This window comes from Carcharhinus amblyrhynchos, unplaced genomic scaffold, assembly GCF_965287045.1.
Source record: "Carcharhinus amblyrhynchos unplaced genomic scaffold, sCarAmb.v2.hapA scaffold_79, whole genome shotgun sequence".
Taxonomy (NCBI): Eukaryota; Metazoa; Chordata; class Chondrichthyes; order Carcharhiniformes; family Carcharhinidae; genus Carcharhinus; species Carcharhinus amblyrhynchos.
In genome coordinates, this window is record NW_027649819.1 from 46,624 (window position 1) to 72,700 (window position 26,077).

The window sequence follows — 26,077 nt, forward strand, 5'->3', positions numbered from 1 at the left end:
GACTTGATGGGCCGAATGACCTCCTTCTGCACTGTCGGGATTCCATGAATTCAATGTATATTCACTTTTTTGAAGGAGTTCTTTCTTGGCCACCGAGACAAAACCAGTTAAGGTGGAGGAAAAAATTAGCTGCTGTTTCCTTTCTTGTGCTGTCGGGGGCAATCTAACACATGTGCTCCATTTATGTCCAATAGTAGCTGTCATGGTTTGCCTCAATTATCGTGTTTCTATTTAGAATGTGAATGTTTATATTAACTTACAGGATTGGACAAATTGACCTGATCGCTGTCTCTTTATTTTGTAAAAAATTGGATAATGGACATAACTGGATATTTCACTGCACGCGTGAACTGCTGTCTGAACTTTGCCTGTGTCACCCCGTAAATAAACGTGTTAGTGCAGCAACTTAAGTTCCGCAGCATGAACCCGACATGTCGAAATATATTTTCCGCATCGTTGTATTCCCTGGGATCGAGGCCTGTAATGTTATAATATGCAAATTCCACCACATGCATAAACCATAGAAATATGAAGCTGCCAGATATGGTGAAGAGTAAAATCATGGACTTCCTTCTGCTCTCCATCTCTGGATCCCGGCGATTGTCTCCCTTGCTCTGACCCCTCAGTCGCTTACGGACGCGACTGGCCACTATGATGTGTCGGACTGTCAGAGCGTTGAGGAGCAGGATTAAAGCAAACGGGAGCAAGGGTGTTAACACCGTATCGAACCAATCGAAGACAAGCCATCCAGGGTCATTAAGGTAGCTCGCCTTCACGGAACAAAACCAGGGCACGTTGTCGATTATTTCTTCGGGTTCATACGTAAAATAGAAGGGGACATTTTTTAAACAGAGCAGGGTACCGGTTGTTGCCAGGACCAAGGTCGCGGTTCTATCGGTGCAATATTTTGTTTTCAGATTTTGGCAACAGATGGCCACAAACCGGTCAAAGGAGAAAGTGATTGTGAACCAAACGGAACAGTCAGTGGCGGCACACATCGCCACGTAGATGAGAGTACACACTGGGGTGATGTCCAAGAAAGATCCCATGAAATAATAGTACCGGACCCATCCGAGGATGACTTCAGTGACAATGACCAATAGATCCGCCGTTGCCATGGCCACCAGATAGCGAGTGGTACAGGTCGAGAGGCCGCAGGTCACCTGTGACAGGATAACTATCGCCACTAAATTCACTGCAAGGGAAGCAAGAGTTGCTTTTTGAAGAGTCCGTTTCTTAGCATTACAAGCTCGGCTTGCATTAACACTGCAATGAAGTTACTGTGAAAATACCTGAGTTGCCATGCTCCGGAGCCTGTTCAGGTAACACCGTGGGAGAATTTAGCACGGCCAATGCACCCTAACAGGCACTGTAAGGATTCTATGATTATATGAAGTAGGTGTACATTAACACTGCAATGAAGTTACTGTGAAAATCCCCTAGTTGCCACAATCCAGAGCCTGTTCGGGTTCACTGAGGGAGAATTTAGCACAGCCAATGCACCCTAACAAGCACTATAAGGATTCTATGATTATATGAAGTAGGTGTACATTAACACTGCAATGAAGTTACTGTGAAAATCCCCTAGTTGCCACAATCCAGCGCCTGTTCGGGTAACACTGAGGGAGAATTTAGCACGGCCAATGCACCCTAACAAGCACTATAAGGATTCTATGATTATATGAAGTAGGTGTACATTAACACTGCAATGAAGTTACTGTGAAAATACCCTAGTTGCCACACTCCAGCGCCTGTTCGGGTCCACTGAGGGAGAATTTAGCACGGCCAATGCACCCTAACAGGCACTATAAGGATTCTATGATTATATGAGATAGGCTTACATTAACACTGCAATGAAGTTACTGTGAAAATACCAGAGTTGCCACACTCTGGAGCCTGTTCGGGTAACACTGTGGGAGAATTTAGCACGGCCAATGCACCCTAACAGGCACTATAAGGATTCTATGATTATATGAAGTAGGAATACATTAACACTGCAATGAAGTTACTGTGAAAATCCCCCAGTTGCCACAGTCCAGCGCCTGTTTGGGTGACACTGAGGGAGAATTTAACACCTAACCAGCACGCCTTTCGGACTGTGGGAGGAAACCGGAGCACCCGGAGGAAACCCACGCAGACACAGGGAGAATGTGCAGACTCCACACAGACTGGATCCGGGTCCCTGAGGCACTCCCTGAGGGAGTGCAGAGGAGGTTTACTAGGCTGATACCGGAGTTGAGGGGATTGAGCTATGAGGAGAGGCTGAATAAACTAGGCTTGTACTCGTTAGAGTTTAGAAGAATGAGGGGAGATCTCATTGAGACGTATAAGATGATGAATGGGATGGATAGGATAGAGGTGGAGAGACTCTTCCCGCTCAAAAAAGACAGTAGGACTAGGGGGCACAGCCTCAAGATAAAGGGGGGCAGTTTAGAACGGAGTTGAGGAGGAACTTCTTCACTCAAAGGGTGGTGAATCTCTGGAATTCTCTGCCCGTTGAAGTGGTGGAGGCTGCCTCGCTAAATATTTTTAAGAAGCGGGTTGATGGGTTTTTGATAAGCGAGGGGATTAAGGGTTATGGGGAGAGGGCGGGAATGTGGAACTGAGCCACGACAGATCAGCCATGATCTTATTGAATGGCGGGGCAGGCTCGAAGGGCTAGATGGCCTACTCCTGCTCCTATTTCTTATGTTCTTATGTTCTTAGTGCCAAACGAGAAGAACTTTGCCTATTTCTGAGCAAGATTATCCTGACCTATACAGTAAGGAGAGGATATTATAGAATGTAGAACAGTGTAGTACAGCAGGCTCACAGTGTTGTGCCCAACGTGACACCAAATGCAACTAATCCCTGCCCTTGCTCCATATCGCTCTATTCCAGGCATAGTCATGTGTTTATCTAAAAGCTCCTTAAACATATCATATCTGCCTCCACCACCATCCCTGACGTCTAGCCCTCTACAGAGAGGGCTAAAAAAAGGGCTATAAAAAAACTTGCCCCCCACATCTCCTTTGAACTTTCTCACCTTAAATTAACACTGCAATGAAGTTACTGTGACATTCCCCTAGTTGCCACGTTCCATCGCCTGTTTGGGTCCATGCACCTAACCAGCACATAGAATCGCTACAGTGCAGAAAGAGGCCATTCGACCCATCGAGTCTGCACTGACCACAATCCCACCCAGGCCCTATCCCCATATCCCACCCACTAATCCCTCTAATCTACGCATCTCAGGACACTAAGAGGCAATTTTAGCATGGTCAATCCACCTAACCCGCACATCTTTGGGCTGTGGGAGGAAGCCGGAGTACCCGGAGGAAACCCACGCAGACACGAGGAGAATGTGCAGACTCCGCACAGACAGTGACCCAAGGCCGGGAATCGAACCCAGGTCCCCTGGAGCTGTGAAGCCTCAGTGCTAACCCACTGTGCTCCCGTGCCGTCCAAGTCTCCTGGAGGGAACTGGAGCACCCGGAGGAAACCCATGCAGACATGGGGAGAATGTGCAAATGCCACACGGACAGTGACCCGAGCCGGGAATCGAACCCAGGTCCCCTGGAGCTGTGAAGCCTCAGTGCTAACCCACTGCGCTACTGTGCCGCCCAAATCTCCTAGAGGAAACTGGAGCACCCGGAGGAAACCCACGCAGACATGGGGAGAATGTACAAATGCCACATGGATAGTGACCCGAGCCGGGAATCGAACCCTGGTCCCTGGTGCTGTCGGTGCTTGCCACTGTGCTGCCCCCCAGTGTTAGCTCGGGGGAGAGCACAAAGAAGGTTCGCCAGGATGTTCCCTGATCCTAATGGTGTTGGCTGTGAGTGTTAAAAGTTTTGTATTAGTGTCACAAATAGGTTTACATTAACTCTGCAATGAAGTTACTGTGAAAATCCGCTAGTCACCCGTTTGGATACACTGAGAGAGAAATTTAGCGCGGCCAATGCACCTCAATCAATACATCTTTTAGACTGAAGTTGGGGAGAGATTGAATAAATTAGGATTAAAATGTTCATTTGATTTAATTTATGGTCAATTTAACTTGGCCAGTCCAATGATGTGTGGGTTAGGTGGATTGTTAAGATGGCGGCGTGGGCTCGTTGGGCCGAATGGCCTGTTTCCCGTGCTCCATTGTTTTTTGGGCCATGTCAAGTTGACCCTAGTGTCGGGGGGATTAGCAGGAATAGGGCTGAGTGGGATAGTGGTCAGGGCAGACTTAATGGGCCAAATGGCCTCCTTCTGCGATTAGAACCTAGAACATTCTAGCACAGTACAGGCCCTCCGGCCCTCGATGTTGCGCTGACCAATCTAAAGCCCATCTAGCCTACACTATCCCAGTCTCGTCCATATGTTTATCCAATGACCATTTGAATGTCCTTACATAAGAAATAGGAGCAGGAGTAGGGCCATCTAGCCCTTCGAGCCTGCCCCGCCATTCAATAAGATCATGGCTGATATGAAGTGGATCAGTTCCACTTTCCCGCTTTCTCCCCTTAATTCCCCTGTCTATCAGAAACCTATCTACCCGTGACTTAAATATATTTAGCAAGGCAGCCTCCACCACTTCAATGGGCAGAGAATTCCAGAGATTCACCACCCTTTGAGTGAAGAAGTTCCTCCTCAACTCCGTTCTAAACTGCCCCCCCCCCCCCCTTATGTTGAGGCTGTGCCCCCTAGTCCTGCTGTCCTTTCTAAGCGGGAAGAATCTCTCTACCTCTACCCTATCTATCCCCTTCATTATAGGAACATAAGAACATCAGAAATAGGAGCAGGAGTAGGGCCATCTGGCCCTTCGAGCCTGCCCCGCCATTCAATAAGATCATGGCTGATCTGTCGTGGCTCAGTTCCACATTCCCACCCTCTCCCCATAGCCCTTAATCCCCTCTCTTATCAAAAACCCATCAACCCGCGTCTGAAAAATATTTAGCGAGGCAGCCTCCACCACTTCAATGGGCAGAGAATTCCAGAGATTCACCACTCTTTGAGTGAAGAAGTTCCTCCTCAACTCTGTTCTAAACCGCCCCCCCCCCCCTTATGTTGAGGCTGTGCCCCCTAGTCCTACTGTCTTTTTTGAGCGGGAAGAGTCTCTCCACCTCTATCCTATCCATCCCATTCATCATCTTATACGTCTCAATGAGATCTCCCCTCATTCTTCTAAACTCTAACGAGTACAAGCCTAGTTTATTCAGCCTCTCCTCATAGCTCAACCCCCTCAACTCCGGTATCAGCCTAGTAAACCTCCTCTGCACTCCCTCCAAGGCCAAAATATCCTTGCGCAAGTGCAGCGACCAAAACTGCACACAGTACTCCAGCTGCGGCCTCACCAATGCCCTATACAGTTGCAGCAAGACCTCCCTACTTTTATATTCAATCCCCCTCGCGATGAAGGCCAGCATCCCATTCGCCTTCCTGACCACCTGCTGCACCTGCAGACTGGGTTTTTGCGACTCATGCACAAGGACGCCCAGATCCCTCTGCACCGTAGCATGCTGCAGCTTTTCCCCCTTTAAATAGTAATCCCTTAATAAGAACAAAGAACAGCACAGCACAGGCGACAGGCCCTCCGGCCCTGCAAGCCCGCGCCACCCATTTTGACACTCTGTGAGTGCCTTATTCGAGTCTTTCGTCGATCGTTCACGCTTTTGTCTACCTCTCGTGGAACTCCACAATAAAAGGGGAGTTCAAACCCCAAAAGGGGGTGAATGGGATGCTGGCCTTTATAGCGAGGGGGATAGAATATAAAAGCAGGGAGGTCTTGCTGCAACTGTACAGGGCACTGGTGAGGCCGCAGCTGGAGTACTGTGTGCAGTTTTGGTCACCGCACTTGCGCAAGGATATTTTGGCCTTGGAGGGAGTGCAGAGGAGGTTCACTAGGCTGATACCGGAGATGAGGGGGTTGGACTATGAAGAGAGACTAAATAGACTGGGGCTGTACTCGTTGGAGTTTAGAAGGATGAGGGGGGGTCTTATAGAGACGTATAAGATAATGAAGGGGATGGATAGGGTAGAGGTAGAGAGATTCTTCCTGCTTAGAAAGGACAGTAGGACTAGGGGGCAGAGCCTCAAGATAAGGGGGGGCGGTTTAGATCGGAGTTGAGGAGGAACTTCTTCACTCAAAGGGTGGTGAATCTCTGGAATTCTCTGCCCGTTGAAGTGGTGGAGGCTGCCTCGCTGAATATATTGAAGTCACGGGTAGATAGGTTTCTGATAGACAGGGGAGAAAGCGGGAAAGTGGAACTGATCCACTTCAGATCAGCCATGATCTTATTGAATGGCGGGGCAGGCTCGAGGGGCTAGATGGCCTACTCCTGCTCCTATTTCTTATGTTCTTATGTAAACTTAGGGAGTTATATGTACACCAGATTAAGGGAGATCCAATTCAGAGACAATTTATTGACACCAATCAGCACGTTTTTGGGGTGTGGGAGGAAACCGGAGCACCCGGAGAAAACCCACGCAAGCACGGGGAGAATGCGCAAACTGCCACAGACACCGACCCAAGTCGGAGACCCGACCCGGGCAACTGCGCAGCAAACAGCGATAGTCACTGAGCTGTCGTGTTGCCCATCAGTCGGTCCAGTTTAAGCGTACACTAACGACGTGAAGCACTAGGCAACTCTCGAAACAACATCCAAGAGCAGCCCTCGTACGACCCACCACGTGTATGCCCCTCGTTGGACAACAAGGCGGACCCAATCGCCTGTGGATGTAAACCGGGGACACCAATAAACATAAATAGACATACAACCGGGTATACAACCATGTGATGGAAGATACCCAGTAGTTCCAATGTAAGCGAGCCTTAAAATCCAAAAATTTAAAAATCAACTCTGGGAACAACATTCTGACTGTGGGCCCGATCTCCGCCTCTCGTCATTTTATAGACTTCGATCAAGTCTCCCCTTAGCCTCTGTCGCTCCAGAGACAACAACCCCAGTTTGTCCAGCCTCTCCTTCGAGGCCAGACCCTCGAATCCAGGCAGCATCCCCTTGCACCCCCTCCCCAAAGCCTTCACGTCCTCTCTGTAATGTCTATGGATGTACAGTTTAGGTGGATTGGCCATGCTAAATTGTCCCTTAGTGCCCAAAGATGTGTAGGTTAGGGGGATTGGCCATGCTAAATTGTCCCTTAGTGTCCAAAGATGTGTAGGTTAGGGTGGATTGGCCATGCTAAATTGCCCCTTAGTGTCCAAAGATGTGCAGGTTAGGGTGGATTGGCCATGCTAAATTGTCCCTTAGTGTCCAAAGATGTGCAGGTTAGGGGGATTGGCCATGCTAAATTGTCCCTTAGTGTCCAAAGATGTGCAGGTTAGGTGGATTGGCCATGCTAAATTACCCTTTAGTGTCCAAAGATGTGCAGGTTAGGGTGGATTGGCCATGCTAAATTGCCCCTTAGTGTCCAAAGATGTGCAGGTTAGGTGGATTGGCCATGTTAAATTGTCCCTTAGTGTCCAAAGATGTGTAGGTTAGGTGGATTGGCCATGCTAAATTACCCCTTAGTGTCCAAAGATGTGCAGGTTAGGTGGATTGGCCATGCTAAATTACCCCTTAGTGTCCAAAGATGTGCAGGTTAGGTGGATTGGCCATGCTAAATTGCCCCTTAGTGTCCAAAGATGTGCAGGTTAGGGTGGATTGGCCATGCTAAATTGTCCCTTAGTGTCCAAAGATGTGTAGGTTAGGTGGATTGGCCACGCTAAATTGTCCCTTAGTGTCCAAAGATGTGCAGGTTAGGTGGATTGGCCATGCTAAATTGTCCCTTAGTGTCCAAAGATGTGCAGGTTAGGTGGATTGGCCATGCTAAATTACCCTTTAGTGTCCAAAGATGTGCAGGTTAGGGTGGATTGGCCATGCTAAATTACCCCTTAGTGTCCAAAGATGTGCAGGTTAGGTGGATTGGCCATGCTAAATTGCCCCTTAGTGTCCAAAGATGTGCAGGTTAGGGTGGATTGGCCATGCTAAATTGTCCCTTAGTGTCCAAAGATGTGCAGGTTAGGGTGGATTGGCCATGCTAAATTGCCCCTTAGTGTCCAAAGATGTGCAGGTTAGGGTGGATTGGCCATGCTAAATTGTCCCTTAGTGTCCAAAGATGTGTAGGTTAGGCGGATTGGCCATGCTAAATTGTCCCTTAGTGTCCAAAGATGTGTAGGTTAGGCGGATTGGCCATGCTAAATTGTCCCTTAGTGTCCAAAGATGTGCAGGTTAGGGTGGATTGGCCATGCTAAATTGTCCCTTACAGATTACTGATTCGAATGTGAATCTTTACAGCTAACCTGCTATTCAAGTCTTAAAGATGCAGACAATGTGAGTGGAGATAGCATTAAGCGTAGGTTAAAGAGATGTGTATTGTCTCCACAGTAAGTGAGGGTTTTGCCAACCCAGGCAGGTCACGGGGGTTACAGATAGTGCGACATGATCCCAAGATCCCTGTTGAGACCGTCCTCATGTGTGCGGAACTTGGCTATCGGTCTCTGCTCAGCGACTCTGCGCTGTTGTGTGTCGTGAAGGCCACCTTGGAGAACGCTTACCCAGAGATCAGAGGCTGAATGTCCGTGACCACTGAAATGTTCGCCAACAAGAAGGGAACAGTCTGGTGATTGTCAAGCAGTGTTCATTCAACCCTCGTTGTAACATCTGCAGACGGATGAATGGACGGGTGAATGAACATCGCTCGACAATCACCAGGCAAGACTGTTCCCTTCCTGTTGGCGAACATTTCAGCGGTCACTGGCATTCAGCCTCTGATCTTCGGGTAAGCGTTCTCCAAGGCGGCCTTCACAACAGCACTGAGCAGAGACCGATAGCCAAGTTCCGCACACACAAGGACGGCCTCAACCGGGACCTTGGGATCACGTCGCCCTATCTGTAACCCCCGTGACTTGCCTGGGTTTGCAAAACCTCACTTACTGCACTGTCTGGAGACAATACACATTTCCTTAACCTGTGCCTAATGCTCCTTCTGCTCACGTTGTGAGCCACTTTAAGACTTGAACAGCAGGTTAGGTGTAAAAATTCGCATTCTAATCAGTAATCTGTAAACTGTCTGTGCTGTTATATGCTCTGTCTGAGGCCAGAACTCTCCATTCACCTGACGAAGGGACAAGCTTATGAGTTTACTATCAAATAAATCGGTTGGACTTAAACCTGGTGTTGTCAGACTTCTTACGAACACTATTCCTCACAGAGAAACATCTCTAAATATATCAAAGGCGATAGTTACTTACCAGGAACACCGATAACTGCAATAAACGTGTAGTAAATTTTCAGGATGCTGCCAACGATATAATTCATTTTCTGGGGGTGAGATGATCTGTCACTTGGCACTGCTCGCAATCTCTCCGTGTTAAGCTCAACTGCAGATCCATTAATTTATACCCTGTGGAATCTCCGCGGGGACCCAGAGGTTGCGACATCGTTCGATTGTATTTTGTTTCTCTCTCTCCCGGATTGCAACACTCTGCGAAATGCGTGCTGCCTTGGGTTAGTTTCCCGTTTGACTCGTACGCTTTTCAGGACTGGCTTGTCAGTTGAGTAAGCAACACGAGAAGTATGAGGGGGAAAGGCCAGGCTATAAGACTGTAATGTTCTATGTTCAACGCAGGCAGACCGAGGGCCCGGGAACTGCAGGACACCCTCGACCTGCGTAACTGTGCGCCAATCTGAGCAATAACGGCACACAGTAACTTTTGAGGTTTAAGTTTTGAAATGTTCTGACTGTAATCTGTATAGAACTGCAAAAAGTTTTAATTCTGCACAGTTTGGGCGTGTAGATTTGCAATGGTTTATTTGAGATTTTTGTGGATAAAGTATATTTTTGGAAAAAAAAGACACGAGAATAATGTAGAGGGGAGTTACATGATAAAGGGTAGACTTATTAAGAGTATATAAAAGCAGAGGGATCTGGGAGTGCAAGTGCACAAGTCTCTGAAGGTGGCAACACAGGTGGAGAATGTGACGAAGAAAGCTTACGGTGTGCTAGCCTTTATAGGAAGGGGTATAGAGTATAAGAGCTGGCGTCTAATGCTATAGTTGTACAGAACGTTGGTTAGACCGCATTTGGAGTACTGTGTCCAGTTCTGGTCACCTTACTACCAGAAGGACGTGGAGATCCTGGAGAGAGTGCAGAGGAGGTTTACCAGGATGCTGCCTGGTATGGAAGGATATGGGTAAGCTGGGGCTCTTTTCCTTAGGAAGACGGAGATTGAGGGGGGATCTGATAGAGGGGTATCTGATAGAGGCGACGGTGCAGAGGGACCTGGGGGTCCTTGTGCATGAGTCGCAAAAACCCAGCTTGCAGGTGCAACAGGTGGTCAGGAAGGCGAATGGGATGCTGGCCTTCATAGCGAGGGGGATTGAATATAAAAGTAGGGAGGTCTTGCTGCAGCTGTATAGGGCATTGGTGAGGCCGCAGCTGGAGTACTGTGTGCAGTTTTGGGCGCCGTACTTACGCAAGGATATTTTGGCCTTGGAGGGAGTGCAGAGGAGGTTTACTAGGCTGATACCGGAGTTGAGGGGGTTGAGCTATGAGGAGAGGCTGAATAAACTAGGCTTGTACTCGTTAGAGTTTAGCAGAATGAGGGGAGATCTCATTGAGACGTATAAGATGATGAATGGGATGGATAGGATAGAGGTGGAGAGACTCTTCCCGCTCAGAAGGGATAGTAGGACTAGGGGGCACAGCTTCAAGATAAAGGGGGGGGCGGTTTAGAACGGAGTTGAGGAGGAACTTCTTCACTCAAAGGGTGGTGAATCTCTGGAATTCTCTGCCCGTTGAGGTGGTGGAGGCTGCCTCGCTGAATATTTTTAAGACGCGGGTTGATGGGTTTTTGATAAGAGAGGGGATTAAGGGTTATGGGGAGAGGGCGGGAATGTGGAACTGAGCCACGACAGATCAGCCATGATCTTACTGAATGGCGGGGCAGGCTCGAAGGGCTAGATGGCCTACTCCTGCTCCTATTTCTTACGTTCTTATAAAATAATGAAGGGTATAGATAGAGTAAACAGTGGCAGGTTTTTTCCTACATTGGAGACAAATATCACGAGGGGCTTAAGGCGAGGGGGGGAGAGGTATAATTTGGATGCTAGAGGGTGGTTTGTCACACAGAGGGTAGTGGGGGTATGGAATGCACTGCCAAGTAAGGTGGTGGAGGCAAACACGCTGGACTTGTTTAAGGTTTACTTAGGTTAACACATGAGCGAAACAGGGATGGAGGGTTATAGGAGATGGTATTAAATAAGGAACAGAGCCTCGGGATGTTCCTGGAAATCTAATGCTACATGTGTTGATGTTTTGTCTCTTTTATCCGCAGGTACATAGGTCCACCTTTTCTAATGAGGGGCATACACACGGTGGGTCGTGCATGGGCTAATGTTAAGATGGTGGTGTGGGCTCGTTGGTCCGAAGGGCCTGTTCCCTGTGCTGTGTTGTTCTTTGTTCTTTGAGAAGCAGTGTTCTTCCCGAGGGAATATTGGGTGATACTTTCCAGCTTCACAAAACCGTAAAATCCCACTCGGGTCAACGGTCCTTTCCATGCTACACCCTCTGGTCCACTCTGATCCCCATGCCAGGCGGGATATTAATTTCTGGACATCGTTCTTTTATGATGTGGAGATGCCGGCGTTGGACTGGGGTTAACACGGTAAGAAGTCTCACAACACCAGGTTAAAGTCCAACAGGTCTATTTGGTAGCAAAACCCATGAGCTTTCGGGGCTCTATCCCTTTGAGAGGTGACTCATTCATCGCTTTATCACTCATCTGATGAAGGGGAAAAACCCCGAAAGCTCATGGCTTTTGCTACCAAATAAACCTGTTGGACTTTAACCTGGTGTGTAGTGAGGCGACTTACGTTGCTCTTTGGAGCAGCGTAGATTCAATCACTTGGTGTGGTTTCGGAGATCGTAGCATCCCTACAGCGCAGAAGGAGGCCAATCGGCTCATCAAACCTGCACCGACAACGATTCCACCCAAGCCCTATCCCTGTAACCCCACATATTTACCCCACTAATCCCTCCAACCTACACATCCCAGGAGACGAAGGGGCAATTTAGCATGGCCAATCCACCTAACCTGCACATCTTTGGACACTAAGGGGCAATTTAGCATGGCCAATCCACCTAACCTGCACATCTTTGGACACTAAGGGGCAATTTAGCATGGCCAATCCACCTAACCTGGACATTTTTGGACACTAAGGGGCAATTTAGCATGGCCAATCCACCTAATCTGCACATTTTTGGACACTAAGGGGCAATTTAGCATGGCCAATCCACTCAACCTGTGCACCTTTGGACACTAAGGGGCAATTTAGCATGGCCAATCCCCCTAACCTGTGCATCTTTGGACACTGAGGGAGAATTTAGCAAAACCAATCCACTTAACCTACACATCTTTGGACACAAAGGGGCAATTTAGCATGACCAATCCACCTAACCTGCACATTTTTGGACACTAAGGGGCAATTTAGCATGGCCAATCCACCAAACCTACAGTGCTCAGGTAGTGCCCTAGAAAGCTTTAGATTGGCTAGGAGGGAGTTAAAGAGTGAGTTAAGAAGAGCTAAAAGAGGACATGAGAAGATTTTGGCTGATAGGATTAAGGAGAATCCTAAGGCGTTCTATAGATATGTTAAGAACAGAAGATTGGTTAGGGCAAGATTAGGGCCAGTTAGAGACAGCAGTGGGAAGTTATGTATGGAACTGGAAGAGATTGGAGAGGCATTGAACCAATATTTCTCTTCGGTATTCACGCAGGGAGACATAAATGTAGCTGTGGAGAACACTGGGTTACAGGGTTGTAAACTGGACAGTATTGCAATTGATAAGGAGGATGTGCTAGACATTCTTGAGGGTTTGAAAATAGATAAGTCCCCTGGGCCAGACGGGATTTACCCTAGGATTCTCGGGAAGCAAGAGAGGCGATTGCAGAGCCTCTGGCTCTGATCTTCAGGTCGTCGTTGGTCACAGGTATAGTGCCAGAAGATTGGAGGATAGCGAATGTTGTCCCATTGTTTAAGAAGGGGAACAGAGACTTCCCTGGGAATTATAGACCAGTGAGTCTTACTTCTGTTGTGGGCAAGGTTTTAGAAAAAATTATTAGGGATAGGATTTATATTTATTTAGAGAGTAATGAATTGATTGGAGATAGTCAGCATGGTTTTGTGGCGGGTAGGTCGTGCCTTACTAACCTTATTGAGTTTTTTGAGAAAGTGACCAAAGAGGTGGATGGGGGTAAGGCAGTTGACGTGGTGTATATGGATTTTAGTAAGGCGTTTGATAAGGTTCACCATGGAAGGCTTCTGCAGAAAATGCAGATGTATGGGACTGGGGGTGATTTAGTTAATTGGATCAGGAATTGGCTAGCAGATAGGAGACAGAGGGTGGTGGTTGATGGAAAGTATTCGTCATGGAGTTCAGTTACGAGTGGTGTGCCTCAGGGATCTGTTTTGGGGCCACTGCTGTTTGTAATTTTTATTAATGATCTGGATGAGGGTATAGTTGGGTGGATCAGTAAATTTGCTGATGACACCAAAGTCGGAGGTGTGGCAGATAGTGAGGAAGGGTGTCATAGTTTACAGAGAGACTTGGACAAGTTGCAGAGCTGGGCCGAGAGGTGGCAGATGGAGTTTAATGTGGAAAAGTGTGAGGTAATTCACTTTGGCAGGAATAACAGATGTGTAGAGTGTAGGGCTAACGGTAGGACTCTGAATAGTGTTGATGAACAGAGGGATCTAGGTGTATGTGTACATAGATCCCTGAAAGTTGGGAGTCAAGTAGATAAGGCAGTTAGGAAGGCATACGGTGTCTTGGCATTTATTGGTAGGGGGATTGAATTTAGGAGCCGCAACGTCATGTTGCAACTGTACAAAACTCTGGTGCGGCCGCACTTGGAGTATTGTGTGCAGTTCTGGTCCCCACATTATAGGAAGGATGGGGAGGCATTGGAGAGGGTGCAGAGGAGGTTTACCAGGATGTTGCCTGGTATGGAGGGGAGATCCTATGAGGACAGACTGAGGGATTTGAGGTTGTTTTCGTTAGAAAGAAGGCGGCTAAGAGGGGATCTTATTGAAACATACAAGATGATTAGAGGTTTAGATAGGGTGGACTTTTTCCTCGGATGGAGAAAGCTAGCACGAGGGGGCATAGCTCTAAATTAAGGGGGGGTAGTTGTAGGACGGATGTCAGAGGTAGGTTCTTTACCCAGAGGGTGGTGAGGGATTGGAATGCCCTGCCTGCTACAGTTGTAGATGCGCCTAGTTTGGGGGCGTTTAAGAGATCCGTGGATAGGTTTATGGATGGAAAGGGATTGGTTTAGGTTAGAGGGTCATTGCTTTTTAACTGGTCGGCGCAACATCGTGGGCCGAAGGGCCTGTTCTGCGCTGTAATGTTCTATGTTCTATGTTCTATGTCCTAAATAGCTTTTCACTCCGTGAGCTGTGAAGATTCATGGAACATTATCAACAAAGAACAACACAGCGTGGGAAACAGGCCCTTCGGCCCAACGAGCCCACGCCGCCATTTTAACAATGTGCTTTTCCTCCTCCACCCTTGACCCATGTCTGTGCTTATGGTAACCCCATTGGAAACCAGATTCAGGGGAGAATGATTGAGGGACAATTTGTTACACCAATCAGCCCAAGAGCACATCTTTGGGGTGTGGGAGGAAACCTCAAACTTTGCAGCTTCAGGACATATGCAAACATTCCTCTCCCTTTCCTTCAAAATCATTGGCGGGACATTGACTAAACCTGCATTTATTGGCCATCCCTAGTTGGCCTTGAAAAGTTGGTAGTGAGCTTGAGCGGTTGAAATCCATGAGTGGTGCGTTGATGCACAATGTCGTGAGGGGGACAATTCCAGGATGTGGACTGTGAAGGAATGGTGGCACATTTCCAAGTCAGGGTGGTCAGCGTCTTGGGGGGTAACTTGGAGGTGGTGGTGTTCCCATTTATCTGCACCCCTCCTTATAGATGGAAGCAACCCCGGGTTTCGAAAGTGCTGTCTAAGGATCCTTAGGGAATTGCTGCAATGTATCTGGTAGGTAAAGCACAGTGCTGCTGATGAGACGCGTAGTGGAATAAGTAGATAGAACATAGAACATAGAACATAGAACATTACAGCGCAGAACAGGCCCTTCGGCCCACGATGTTGCGCCGACCAGTTACAAAAACAATGACCCACTAGCCTATACCAATCCCTTTTCGTCCATAAACCTATCCAGAGATCTCTTAAACGCCCCCAAACTAGACGCATTTACAACTGCAGCAGGCAGGGCATTCCAATCCCTCACCACCCGCTGGGTAAAGAACCTACCCCTGACATCCGTCCTGTAGCTACCCCCCCTTAATTTAAAGCCATGCCCCCTCGTGCTAGCTTTCTCCATCCGAGGAAAAAGGCTATCACTATCCACCCTATCTAAACCTCTAATCATCTTATATGTTTCAATAAGATCCCCTCTTAGCCGCCTTCTTTCCAACGAAAACAACCCTAGATCCCTCAGTCTCTCCTCATAGGACCTCCCCACCATACCAGGCAACATCCTAGTAAACCTCCTCTGCACCCTCTCCAACGCCTCCACATCCTTCTTGTAATGCGGGGACCAGAACTGCACACAGTACTCCAAGTGCGGCCGCACTAGAGTAGTGTACAGTTGCAACATTACACTGCGACTCCTAAATTCAATCCCCCTACCAATAAACGCCAAGACACCGTACGCCTTCTTAACAACCTTATCTACTTGATTCCCAACTTTCAGGGATCTATGTACACACACACCTAGATGTTTGTGATGTGCTGCCAATCAAACTGGCATCTTTCTCCTGGATGGCATCGAGCGTCTTTGAGTGTTGTTGTATCCATCAGGTAAGTGGGGAGTATTCCACCACACTCCTGGATTGTGCCTTGTAGATGGTGGACAGGCTTTGGGGGGCCTCAGGGGGTGAGTTGCTCACCGCAATATTCCTACTCTTGTGAGGAAGGTCTATGAGGAAAGGCTGAGGGACTTGAGGTTATTTTCGTTAGGGAGAAGAAGGTGACCTAATTGAGGCGGACAAGAAGATCAGAGGGTTACATAAGAAATAGGAGCAGGAGTAGGCCATCTAGCCCTTCGAGCCTGCCCCGCCATTCAATAAGATCATGGCTGATCTGTCGTGGCTCAGTTCCACATTCCCGCCCTCTCCCCATAACCCTTAATCCCCTCGCTTATCAAAAACCCATCAACCCGCGTCTTAAAAATATTTAGCGAGGCAGCCTCCACCACTTCAACGGGCAGAGAATTCCAGAGATTCACCACCCTTTGAGTGAAGAAGTTCCTCCTCAACTCCGTTCTAAACCGCACCCCCTTTATCTTGAGGCTGTGCCCCCTAGTCCTACTGTCCTTTCTGAGCGGGAAGAGCCTCTCCACCTCTATCCTATCCATCCCATTCATCATCTTATACGTCTCAATGAGATCTCCCCTCATTCTTCTAAACTCTAACGAGTACAAGCCTAGCTTATTCAGCCTCTCCTCATAGCTCAACCCCCTCAACTCCGGTATCAGCCTAGTGAACCTCCTCTGCACTCCCTCCAAGGCCAAAATATCCTTGCGTAAGTGCGGCGCCCAAAACTGCACACAGTACTCCAGCTGCGGCCTCACCAATGCCCTATACAGTTGCAGCAAGACCTCCCTACTTTTATATTCAATCCCCCTCGCTATGAAGGCCAGCATCCCATTCGCCTTCCTGACCACCTGCTGCACCTGCAGGCTGGGTTTTTGCGACTCATGCACAAGGACCCCGAGGTCCCTCTGCACCGTCGCCTGCTGCAGTTTTTCGCCACGTAAGTAATAGTCCTTCCTACCATTCTTCCTACCAAAGTGGACCACCTCACACTTGCCAACATTAAATTTCATTTGCCAGTTCCTGGCCCATTCGCCCAGCCTATCTAGATCCTTCTGCAGACTCTCCACACCCTCCGCACAATTTGCCAATTCCACCAATCTTGGAATCACCAATCTTGGAAGTCACATGAGATCAGAGCTTAACTTCATCGGCTGGGGCATTGAGTTTAAAAATTGGCAAGTCATGTGCAGCTCAGATCGGCCACACTTGGGATCATGGCAAGGTGGATACAGAACTGGCTCAGTCAAAGAAGACAGAGGGGAGCAGTGGAAGGGTGTGTTTCTGAATGGAGAGCTGTGACAAGTTCCCCAGGGATCAGTGCTGGGACCTTTGCTGTTTATAACATATGTAAATAATTTGGAGGAAAATGAAACTGGACTTATTAGAAAGTTTGTGGATGACACAAAGATTGGTGGATAGCGATGAGGACCATCAGAGGATACAGCAGGACATAGATCAGTTGGAGACTTGGGCGGAGAGATGGCAGATGGAGTTTAATCCGGACAAATGTGAGGTAATGCATTTTGGAAGGTCTAATACAAATAGGAAATATACAGTAAATGGCAGAACCCTTAAGAGTATTGATAGGCAGAGGGATCTGGGTGTACAGGTACACAGGTCACTGAAAGTGGCAACGCAGGTGGAGAAGGCAGTCAAGAAGGCATACGGCATGCTTGCCTTCATCAGCTGGGGCATTGAGTTTAAAAATTGGCAAGTTATGTTGCAGCTTAATTAGGCCACACTTGGAATATAGTGTTCAATTCTGGTCACCACACTACCAGAAGGATGTGGAGGCTTTGGAGAGGGTACAGAAAAGATTTACCAGGATGTTGCCCTGGTATGGAGGGCATTAGCTATGAGGAGAGTTTGGAGAAACTTGGTTTGTTCTCACTGGAGGTTGAGGGGAGGCCTGATAGAAGTCTACAAGATTATGAGAGGCAGAGTGGATAGTCAGAAGCTTTTTCCCAAGTTGGAAGTGTCAGTTACTAGGGGGCGAGGGGCAAAGTTTCAAGGCATTTTACGAGGCAGATTTTTTACACAGAGAGTCGTGGGTGCCTGGAACTCGTTGCCAGGGAAATAGTAGAGGCAGATGCAGTAGTGACTTTTAAGGGGTGTCTTGACATGAATGGGATGGGAATAGAGGGATATGGTCCCCGGAAGGGTAGGGGGTTTTAGTTCGGATGGGCAGAATGGCTTGGAGGGCCAGAGGGCCTGTTCCTGTGCTGTAATTTTCTTTGTCCTTTGATTTCTATTCCAGTAAGGAGGGAGAAATGCCACGTGGGGACACTGCACCCGCATTGATGGGGTGCACATTTCCACAGGGTGGTCACAGTAACTTCTCAGCTGATGACGTGAGACTGAGTCCACCGAACAATAGCCGTGACAATACTTGGATAGCATGGGTGCGGGAGAGGGTTTTTAACTCCTTCTCTGTTTGGGTGGTCAGCGAGAGGAACAGAACTATTCAGAGTGACGCCACGTGAGACAGCGCCGGAGGCAGGGGAGGTCTCCGAGTGGATATCCCAATCAGAACAAATGGGGAAAGGGAGGATTTCCCTTTGTCTGTCCATTGGCTAAAATGGCAGGAAATGTCGGCCGAACCTCTGTGACCGGGCTGCACTCTGCGATCGATCTGGGGGGGGTGTTGGATCGAGATTACAAAATGCCAGAATGCAGTGAATGGGGAAGAGGGATTGGGGGATGATTTGGACAACAACTGCACCGAGGTCCCAGGTGGTCTACTGTCCCCAGACTGAGTCATAAGGGTGGCACAGCAGGTTAGCACTGCTGATTCACGGCTCCAGGGTCCTGGGTTCGATTCCCGGCCTCGGGTCGCTGTCTGTGTGGAGTTTGCACATTCTCCTCGTGTCTGCGTGGGTTTCCTCTGGGTGCTCCGGTTTCCTCCCACCGTCCAAAGATGTGCGGGTTAGGTTGATTGGACAGGCTGTAATTGTCCCTTAGTGTCCAGGGATGTGTAGGTTAGAGGGATTAGTGGGTGGGATATGGGGGTAGGGCCTGGGTGGGATTGTGTTCGGTGCAGACTCAATGGGCCAAATAGCCTCTTTCTGCACTGTAGGGTTCTATGATAAGAAATAGGAGCAGGAGTCGGCCATCTAGCCCCTCCAGCCTGCCCCGCCATTCAATAAGATCATGGCTGAAGGCGGCTAAGAGGGGATCTTATCGAAACATATAAGATGATTAGAGGTTTAGATAGGGTGGATAGTGATAGCCTTTTTCCTCGGATGGAGAAAGCTAGCACGAGGGGGCATGGCTTTAAATTAAGGGGGGGGGTAGTTATAGGACGGATGTTAGGGGTAGGTTCTTTACCCAGCGGGTGGTGAGGGATTGGAATGCCCTGCCTGCTGCAGTTGTAAATGCGTCTAGTTTGGGGGCGTTTAAGAGATCTCTGGATAGGTTTATGGACGAAAAGGGATTGGTATAGGCTAGTGGGTCATTGTTTTTGTAACTGGTCGGCGCAACATCGTGGGCCGAAGGGCCTGTTCTGCGCTGTAATGTTCTATGTTCTATGTTCTATGATAGTGGATCAGTTCCACTTACCTGCTTGGAGTAAGCACTCCATTGGGAAGTTCCAAACTTGGCTGATTGGCGTGTAGGCAGGAGTTGTCGCTGCCTTTTCATCCGCTTAAATCTTACGAGCAAATACACAATATTGGATCTGAATGAACAGCAACCTCTATAGCCGCTCCTCACTGAGACTCTGAGGGGTTATTGTTCGCCCTTGTTTCATCGGTAGATTAATGTGGTAGATTAAACAGGAGGCAGAGAGTGGGGGTTAATGGGTGCTATTCGGATTGGCGGATGGTGACTAGTGGAGTGCCCCAGGGGTCAGTGCTGGGGCCTCAGCTATTTACCATTTATATAGATGATCTGGAGGAGGGAACCGAGTGTATGGTGTCGAAATTTGCTGATGACACCAAGATTGGTGGAACGGCAAATTGTGCGGAGGGTGTGGAGAGTCTGCAGAAGGATCTAGACAGGCTGGGCGAATGGGCCAGGAAATGGCAAATGGAATTTAATGTTGGCAACTGTGAGGTGGTCCACTTTGGTAGGAATAATGGTAGGAAGGATTATTACTTACGTGGCGAAAAACTGCAGCAGGCGACGGTGCAGAGGGACCTGGGCGTCCTTGTGCATGAGTCGCAAAAACCCAGCCTGCAGGTGCAGCAGGTGGTCAGGAAGGCGAATGGGATGCTGGCCTTCATAGCGAGGGGGATTGAATATAAAAGCAGGGAGGTCTTGCTGCAGCTGTATAGGGCATTGGTGAGGCCTCAGCTGGAGTACTGTGTGCAGTTTTGGATGCCGCACTTACGCAAAGATATTTTGGCCTTGGAGGGAGTGCAGAGGAGGTTTACTAGGCTGATACTGGAGTTGAGGGGGTTGAACTATGAGGAGAGGCTGAATAAACTAGGCTTGTACTCGTTAGAGTTTAGAAGAATGAGGGGAGATCTCATTGAGACATATAAGATGATGAATGGGATGGATAGGATAGAGGTGGAGAGACTCTTCCTGCTCAGAAAGGACAGTAGGACTAGGGGGCACAGCCTCAAGATAAAGGGGGGGTGCGGTTTAGAACGGAGTTGAGGAGGAACTTCTTCACTCAAAGGGTGGTGAATCTCTGGAATTCTCTGCCCGTTGAAGTGGTGGAGGCTACCTCGCTCAATATTTTTCAGACGCGGGTTGATGGGTTTTTGATAAGAGAGGGGATTAAGGGTTATGGGGAGAGGGCGGGAATGTGGAACTGAGCCACGACAGATCAGCCATGATCTTATTGAATGGCGGGGCAGGCTCGAAGGGCTGGATGGCCTACTCCTGCTCCTATTTCTTATGTTCTTATGTTCAAATGAGGGCGATTACTTGAGTCACTCCTCCAGAGTCTGCATCACTGGACTATGTGTTACCATGTTACGCTGTTTAGAGGTGTCTTCACACCTCCAAAACTACCCTCACTACGAAGAACAAAGAACAACACAGCCTGGGAAACAGGCCCAATGAGCCCACGCCGCCATTTTAACATGATGAGTGCCTCCTCTACCCATGACCTTTGTCTACATCTATTGGGGAAGATTGAACAAAGAACAAACAAAGAACAACCCAGCACGGGGAAACAAGCCCTTTGGCCCAACGAACCCGCGCCACCATCTTAACAAAGCATTTTCCTACACCTACCTTGACCCGTGTGTATGCGTATGGTACCCCCATTGGAAACCAGATTCAGGGGAGAATAGTTTAGGGACAATTTGTTACACCAATCAGCCTAAGAGCACATCTTTGGGGTGTGGGAGGAAACAGGATCGCCCGGAGGAAACCCACGCAAGCACGGGGAGAATGCGCAAACTCCCACAGACACCGACCCAAATCTATGTATCTGCACAGCAAACAGTGATAGTCACTGAGCTGTCGTGTTGCCCGTCAGTCGGTCCAGTTTAAGCGCACACTAACCACGTGAAGCACTAGGCTACTCTCGAAACAACATCCAAGAGCAGCCCTCACACGATGCACCGTGTGTGTGTGCCCCTCGTTGGACAACAAGGTGGACCCAATCCACAAGAAGGATGTGGAAGCTATTGAGAGGGTGGAGAGGAGATTTACAAGGATGTTGCCTGGATTGGGAGGCATGCCTTATGAGGATAGGTTGAGGGAGCTGGGTCTCTTCTCCCTGGAGAGACGAAGGTTGAGAGGCGACCTGATAGAGGTTTATAAGATGTTGAGAGGAATAGATAGGGTGGATTCTCGGAGGCTATTTCCCAGGGCTGAAATGGTCACTACAAGAGGACACAGGTTTAAGGTGCTGGGGAGTAGGTACAGAGGAGATGTCAGAGGTAAGTTTCTCACTCAGAGGGGGAGTGGAATCGGCTGCCGTCGGTGGTGGTAGAGGCAAACTCGCTGGGGTCTTTTAAGAGACTTCTGGATAAGTACATGGGATTCAATGGGATTGAGGGTTATAGATAGGCCTGGTAGGTAGAGATAGTATTGGCGCAACTTGTGGGCCGAAGGGCCTGTTTGTGCTGTAGTGTTCTATGTTCTAGATTGAAATTCTGTGCTAGATTTTATATATGCTGAATTAGAAACAAAGAGATATACAAAAGTAGAAGGAGGTTTGAGCCATTTGCCCCTTCCAGCCTGCTCTGCCATTCATTTCGATCATTCTGATCATCAGTTTCAATATCCTGATCCTCCTTCCCACATTGATCACATTCGTCTCAAAAGCCATATCTAATTTCTTCTTCAAATCATACCAAGTTTTGTATTTAACTACACACTGTGGCAGTGAATTCTATAGATTCACCACGCTGTGGATAAAGGCCACATCCCTAGAAGATTCAGATAGATAATAGTGTGATACACGTAATGCTAATTATGAAGAAATATTTACCAATGAAATGTGGTTATCCCATTCTAACAGGTGTCTTCAACTGGCGCGGTAGCACAGTGGGTTAGCACTGCTGCTTCATAGCTCCGGGGACCTGGGTTTGATTCCCAGCTCGGGTCACTGTCTGTGCAGAGTTTGCACATTCTCCTTGTGTCATAGAACATAGAACATTACAGTGCAGAACAGGGCCTTCGGCCCATGTTTCAATAAGATCCCCTCTTAGCCGCCTTCTTTCTAACGAAAACAACCCCAAATCCCTCAGTCTCTCCTCATAGGACCTCCCCTCCATACCAGGCAACATCCTGTTAAACCTCCTCTGCACCCTCTCCAATGCCTCCACATCCTTCCTATAATGTGGGGACCAGAACTGCACACAATATTCCAAGTGCGGCCGCATTTTTTTTGGGTTTGCTCCGGTTTCCTCCCACAGTCCAAAGATGTGCAGGTTAGGTGGATTGGCCGTGCTAAATTGCCCCTTAGTGTCCAAAGATGTGAAGGTTAGGTGGATTGACCATGCTAAATTGTCCCTTAGTGTCCAAAGATGTGCAGGTTAGGTGGATTGGCCATGCTAACTTGTCCCTCAGTATCCAAAGATGTGCAGGTTAGGTGGATTGGCCATGCTAAATTGTCCGTTAGTGTCCAAAGATGTGTAGGTTAGGTGGATTGGCCATGCTAAATTGTCCCTTAGTGTCCGAAGATGTGCAGGTTAGGTGGATTCGCCATGCTAAATTGTCCCTTAGTGTCCAAAGATGTGAGGGTTAGGTGGATTGGCCATGCTAAATTGTCCCTCAGTATCCAAAGATGTGCAGATTAGGTGGATTGGCCATGCTAAATTGTCCCTTAGTGTCCAAAGATGTGCAGTTTAGGTGGATTGGCCATGCTAAATTGCCCCTTAGTGTCCAAAGATGTGTATGTTAAGAAAAACTTGTCTTGTTCACTGATGTTTTTATTGGGTAGCACAGTGGCTTAGCGCTGCTGCTTCACAGCTCCAGGGACCTGGGTTCGATTCCTGGCCTTGGGTCACGGTCTGTGTGGAGTCTGCACATTCTCCTCGTGTCTGCGTGGGTTTCCTCCGGGAGCTCGAGTTTCCTCCCACAGTCCAAAGATGTGTGGGTTAGGTTGATTGGCCATGCTAAAATTGCCCCTTAGTGTCCTGAGATGTGTAGGTTAGAGGGATTAGTGGGTAAAATCCGGAGCAATGTGGGTGTAGGGCCTGGGTGGGATTGTGGTTAGTGCAGATGCAATGGGCTGAATGGCCTCTTTCTGCACTGTAGGATTTCTATGATTCATCATGCTGTGGGACAGCTCTTGGACTTTTCCGCACTTGGAAATGAATGGTTACTGTTCAGAAAGTTCTGCATGATTCAGACATTGAGTTGTTGGGTTTTGAAAGAATGGTTTCATTCGTGGATGAAAATTGTGTAAAATTTTCACCAGTCAACTTATAGAAAAATCTAATATTTTGTTTTCATTCGGATCTGAGAAAATGAATCTATATTATCTTAACACAGATCTGGATGTCGTAATCTGTTTATCCAGTAATGTAATTGCAATGAATTGAAAGATGTTGAAATCACACTTTTCCTGCTGCTAGCTACAAGATATAAATTAACTGCTCTGGGAATGAACCCACACTGAGCTTGGTGAAGGCAGATTACCTGCAGCACGAAGGGATATTACAGTTAATCAAGAAAATGCGTGAAACATTTTACAGCGTTGGGAAAATATATTATACATTTTTTGGTGTCATTGGTGTTCCTGGTAAGTCAATGTTACAATTGAGGTTTTGTACAACTGTGTATAAATTGGCCTCTGTCCTCCCACACCCCAGAGCCCGGAGCACCCGGAGAAAACCCACGCAAGCATGGGGAGAATGCGCAAACTCCCACAGACACCGACCCAAATCCATGTATCTGCACAGCAAACAGTGATAGTCACTGAGCTGTCATGTTGCCCGTCTGTCGGTCCAGTTTAAGCGTACAGCAACGATGTGAAGCACTAGGCAACTCTTGAACCATCCAAGAGCAGCCCTCGTACGACCCATCGCGTGTATACCCCTTGTTGGACAACAAGGCGGACCGAATCACTTGTGGATTAAAAGAGAAAAACATCAATAATGTGTGCAGAGGTGGGATTGCTGTCGCTGCAAGCTTCATTGCTGAATTGCCACGGTTTGCATTGTCGGAATTCTGTGATTTTATTTGTGGAAAGTGGGTGATTGTTTGAGTTGTCTTTTCATTTTATCACTCGTCCCAAGTGGCGACGCACTTTTCTCTAGAATCTCGATTTTTATCACGGGTTTCCTTGTGATGATTTTATATTGACATTTTAATTTACAGTTCCTACTTTCCCTTGCAGTTAATTTAACAGCGATTGCTATCCTATCCCGGGGAAAGTGTGGTCTCTCTACCTGCACGACACATTGCCTGGCGGCCATGGCAACAGCGGATCTTTTTGTGATTATCAGTGAGGTCATACTATATCGATTGAATTATTATTATTTCCGTGGATCTTTCCTGGATATAACCCCTGTCTGTAGTGTTATCTATGTTCTGACTCGTTCAGCTGCAGACTGTTCTGTCTGGTTTACTGTCAGTTTCTCTTTTGATCGGTTTGTGGTCATTTGTTGTCAAAACCTGAAAATAAAACATCGGTCTAAAAAAACAGCGATATTGGTTCTATCCACAACTGGCGTTGTGCTCTGTTTAAAAAATATCCCCTTTTACTTTACAGTTGATCATGGATGGATAATTGATAATGTGCCATGGGACTGTGTAATAAAGCCAAGCTATTTCACTGAGCCTGGATGGGTGGGATTTGACTGGTTTGATAGAATTTTAACACCAATGTTGCCATTTGCATTAATTCTATTGTTGAACGCTCTGACTGTCAGATATATTTTAGTGGCCAGTCGAATCCGCAAGAGACTGAGGGATCAAAGCAAGACAGAGACTCAGAGTGACACAGAGATGGAAAGCAGAAGGAAATCTGTGATATTACTCTTCACCATATCCGGCAGCTTCATACTTCTGTGGTTGACACATGTAACAGAGTTCTTATATTATGTCATCACAAGGAAAGATCCTGGGGACTATAACAGTTTTGAATTCGTCTTTCGGAAAGTTGGATATATGCTGCGGATTTCAAGTTGCTGCGCAAACACATTTATTTATGGAGTGACTCAGTCCAAGTTCAGAGAGCAGTTCAAGAGGGCAATGAAATACCCAGTTGTATCAATTATTAAGTGCATTAGTAAATCAATACATTGAAATCAATATGGTCGTGTGTCCCAGTTTTTCATCCATGAATCCAATATTCATCTCGTGCCTTCCATCAAGTATAATCTAAGTGTTGATGGAAGTTTGCATTTGCAGCCACCAGCAATAGGCGATACAACATGGCAGAAGTGAGACAGAAGCATCATAGAACATAGAAGATAGAACATTACAGCACAAACAGGCCCTTAAGCCCACAAGTTGTGCCGATCATATCCAGACCTACCAGGCCATAGAACTATCTGTAACTCCCAATCCTATTAAATCCCATGTACTCATCCAGAAGCCTCTATCACCACCGATGGCAGCCGATTCCAGTCACTCACCACCCTCTGAGTGAGAAACTTATCCCTAACATCTCCTCTGTACCTGCTCCCCAGCACCTTAAACCTGTGTCCCTCTCGTAGTGACCATTTCAGCCCTGGGAAATAGCCTCCGAGAATCCACCCTATCTATTCCTCTCAACATTTTATAAACCTCTATCAGGTCACCTCTCAACCTTCGTCTCTCCAGGGAGAAGAGACCGAGCTCCCTCAAGCTAT

At 47.8% G+C, this 26,077-nt stretch overlaps 2 protein-coding genes across 2 annotated transcripts; one reads left to right on the forward strand and one right to left on the reverse strand.

Annotated features, from left to right (window-relative positions):
- Positions 1–293: 293 nt before the first annotated feature.
- On the reverse strand, positions 294–9,284 carry LOC145337814 (putative G-protein coupled receptor 139). The gene is made up of 2 exons (XM_080182668.1): positions 9,218–9,284; positions 294–1,195 (listed from the first exon to the last, which is right to left on the reverse strand). The coding sequence occupies exons 1-2, from the start codon at positions 9,282–9,284 to the stop codon at positions 294–296; spliced, it is 969 nt and encodes a 322-aa protein (XP_080038794.1).
- A 14,670-nt stretch (positions 9,285–23,954) lies between these two features.
- LOC145337815 (putative G-protein coupled receptor 139) lies at positions 23,955–25,529 on the forward strand. Its single transcript, XM_080182669.1, has 2 exons — positions 23,955–24,021; positions 24,619–25,529. Exons 1-2 carry the CDS (start codon positions 23,955–23,957, stop codon positions 25,527–25,529), a joined length of 978 nt encoding a protein of 325 aa, XP_080038795.1.
- Positions 25,530–26,077: the final 548 nt, after the last annotated feature.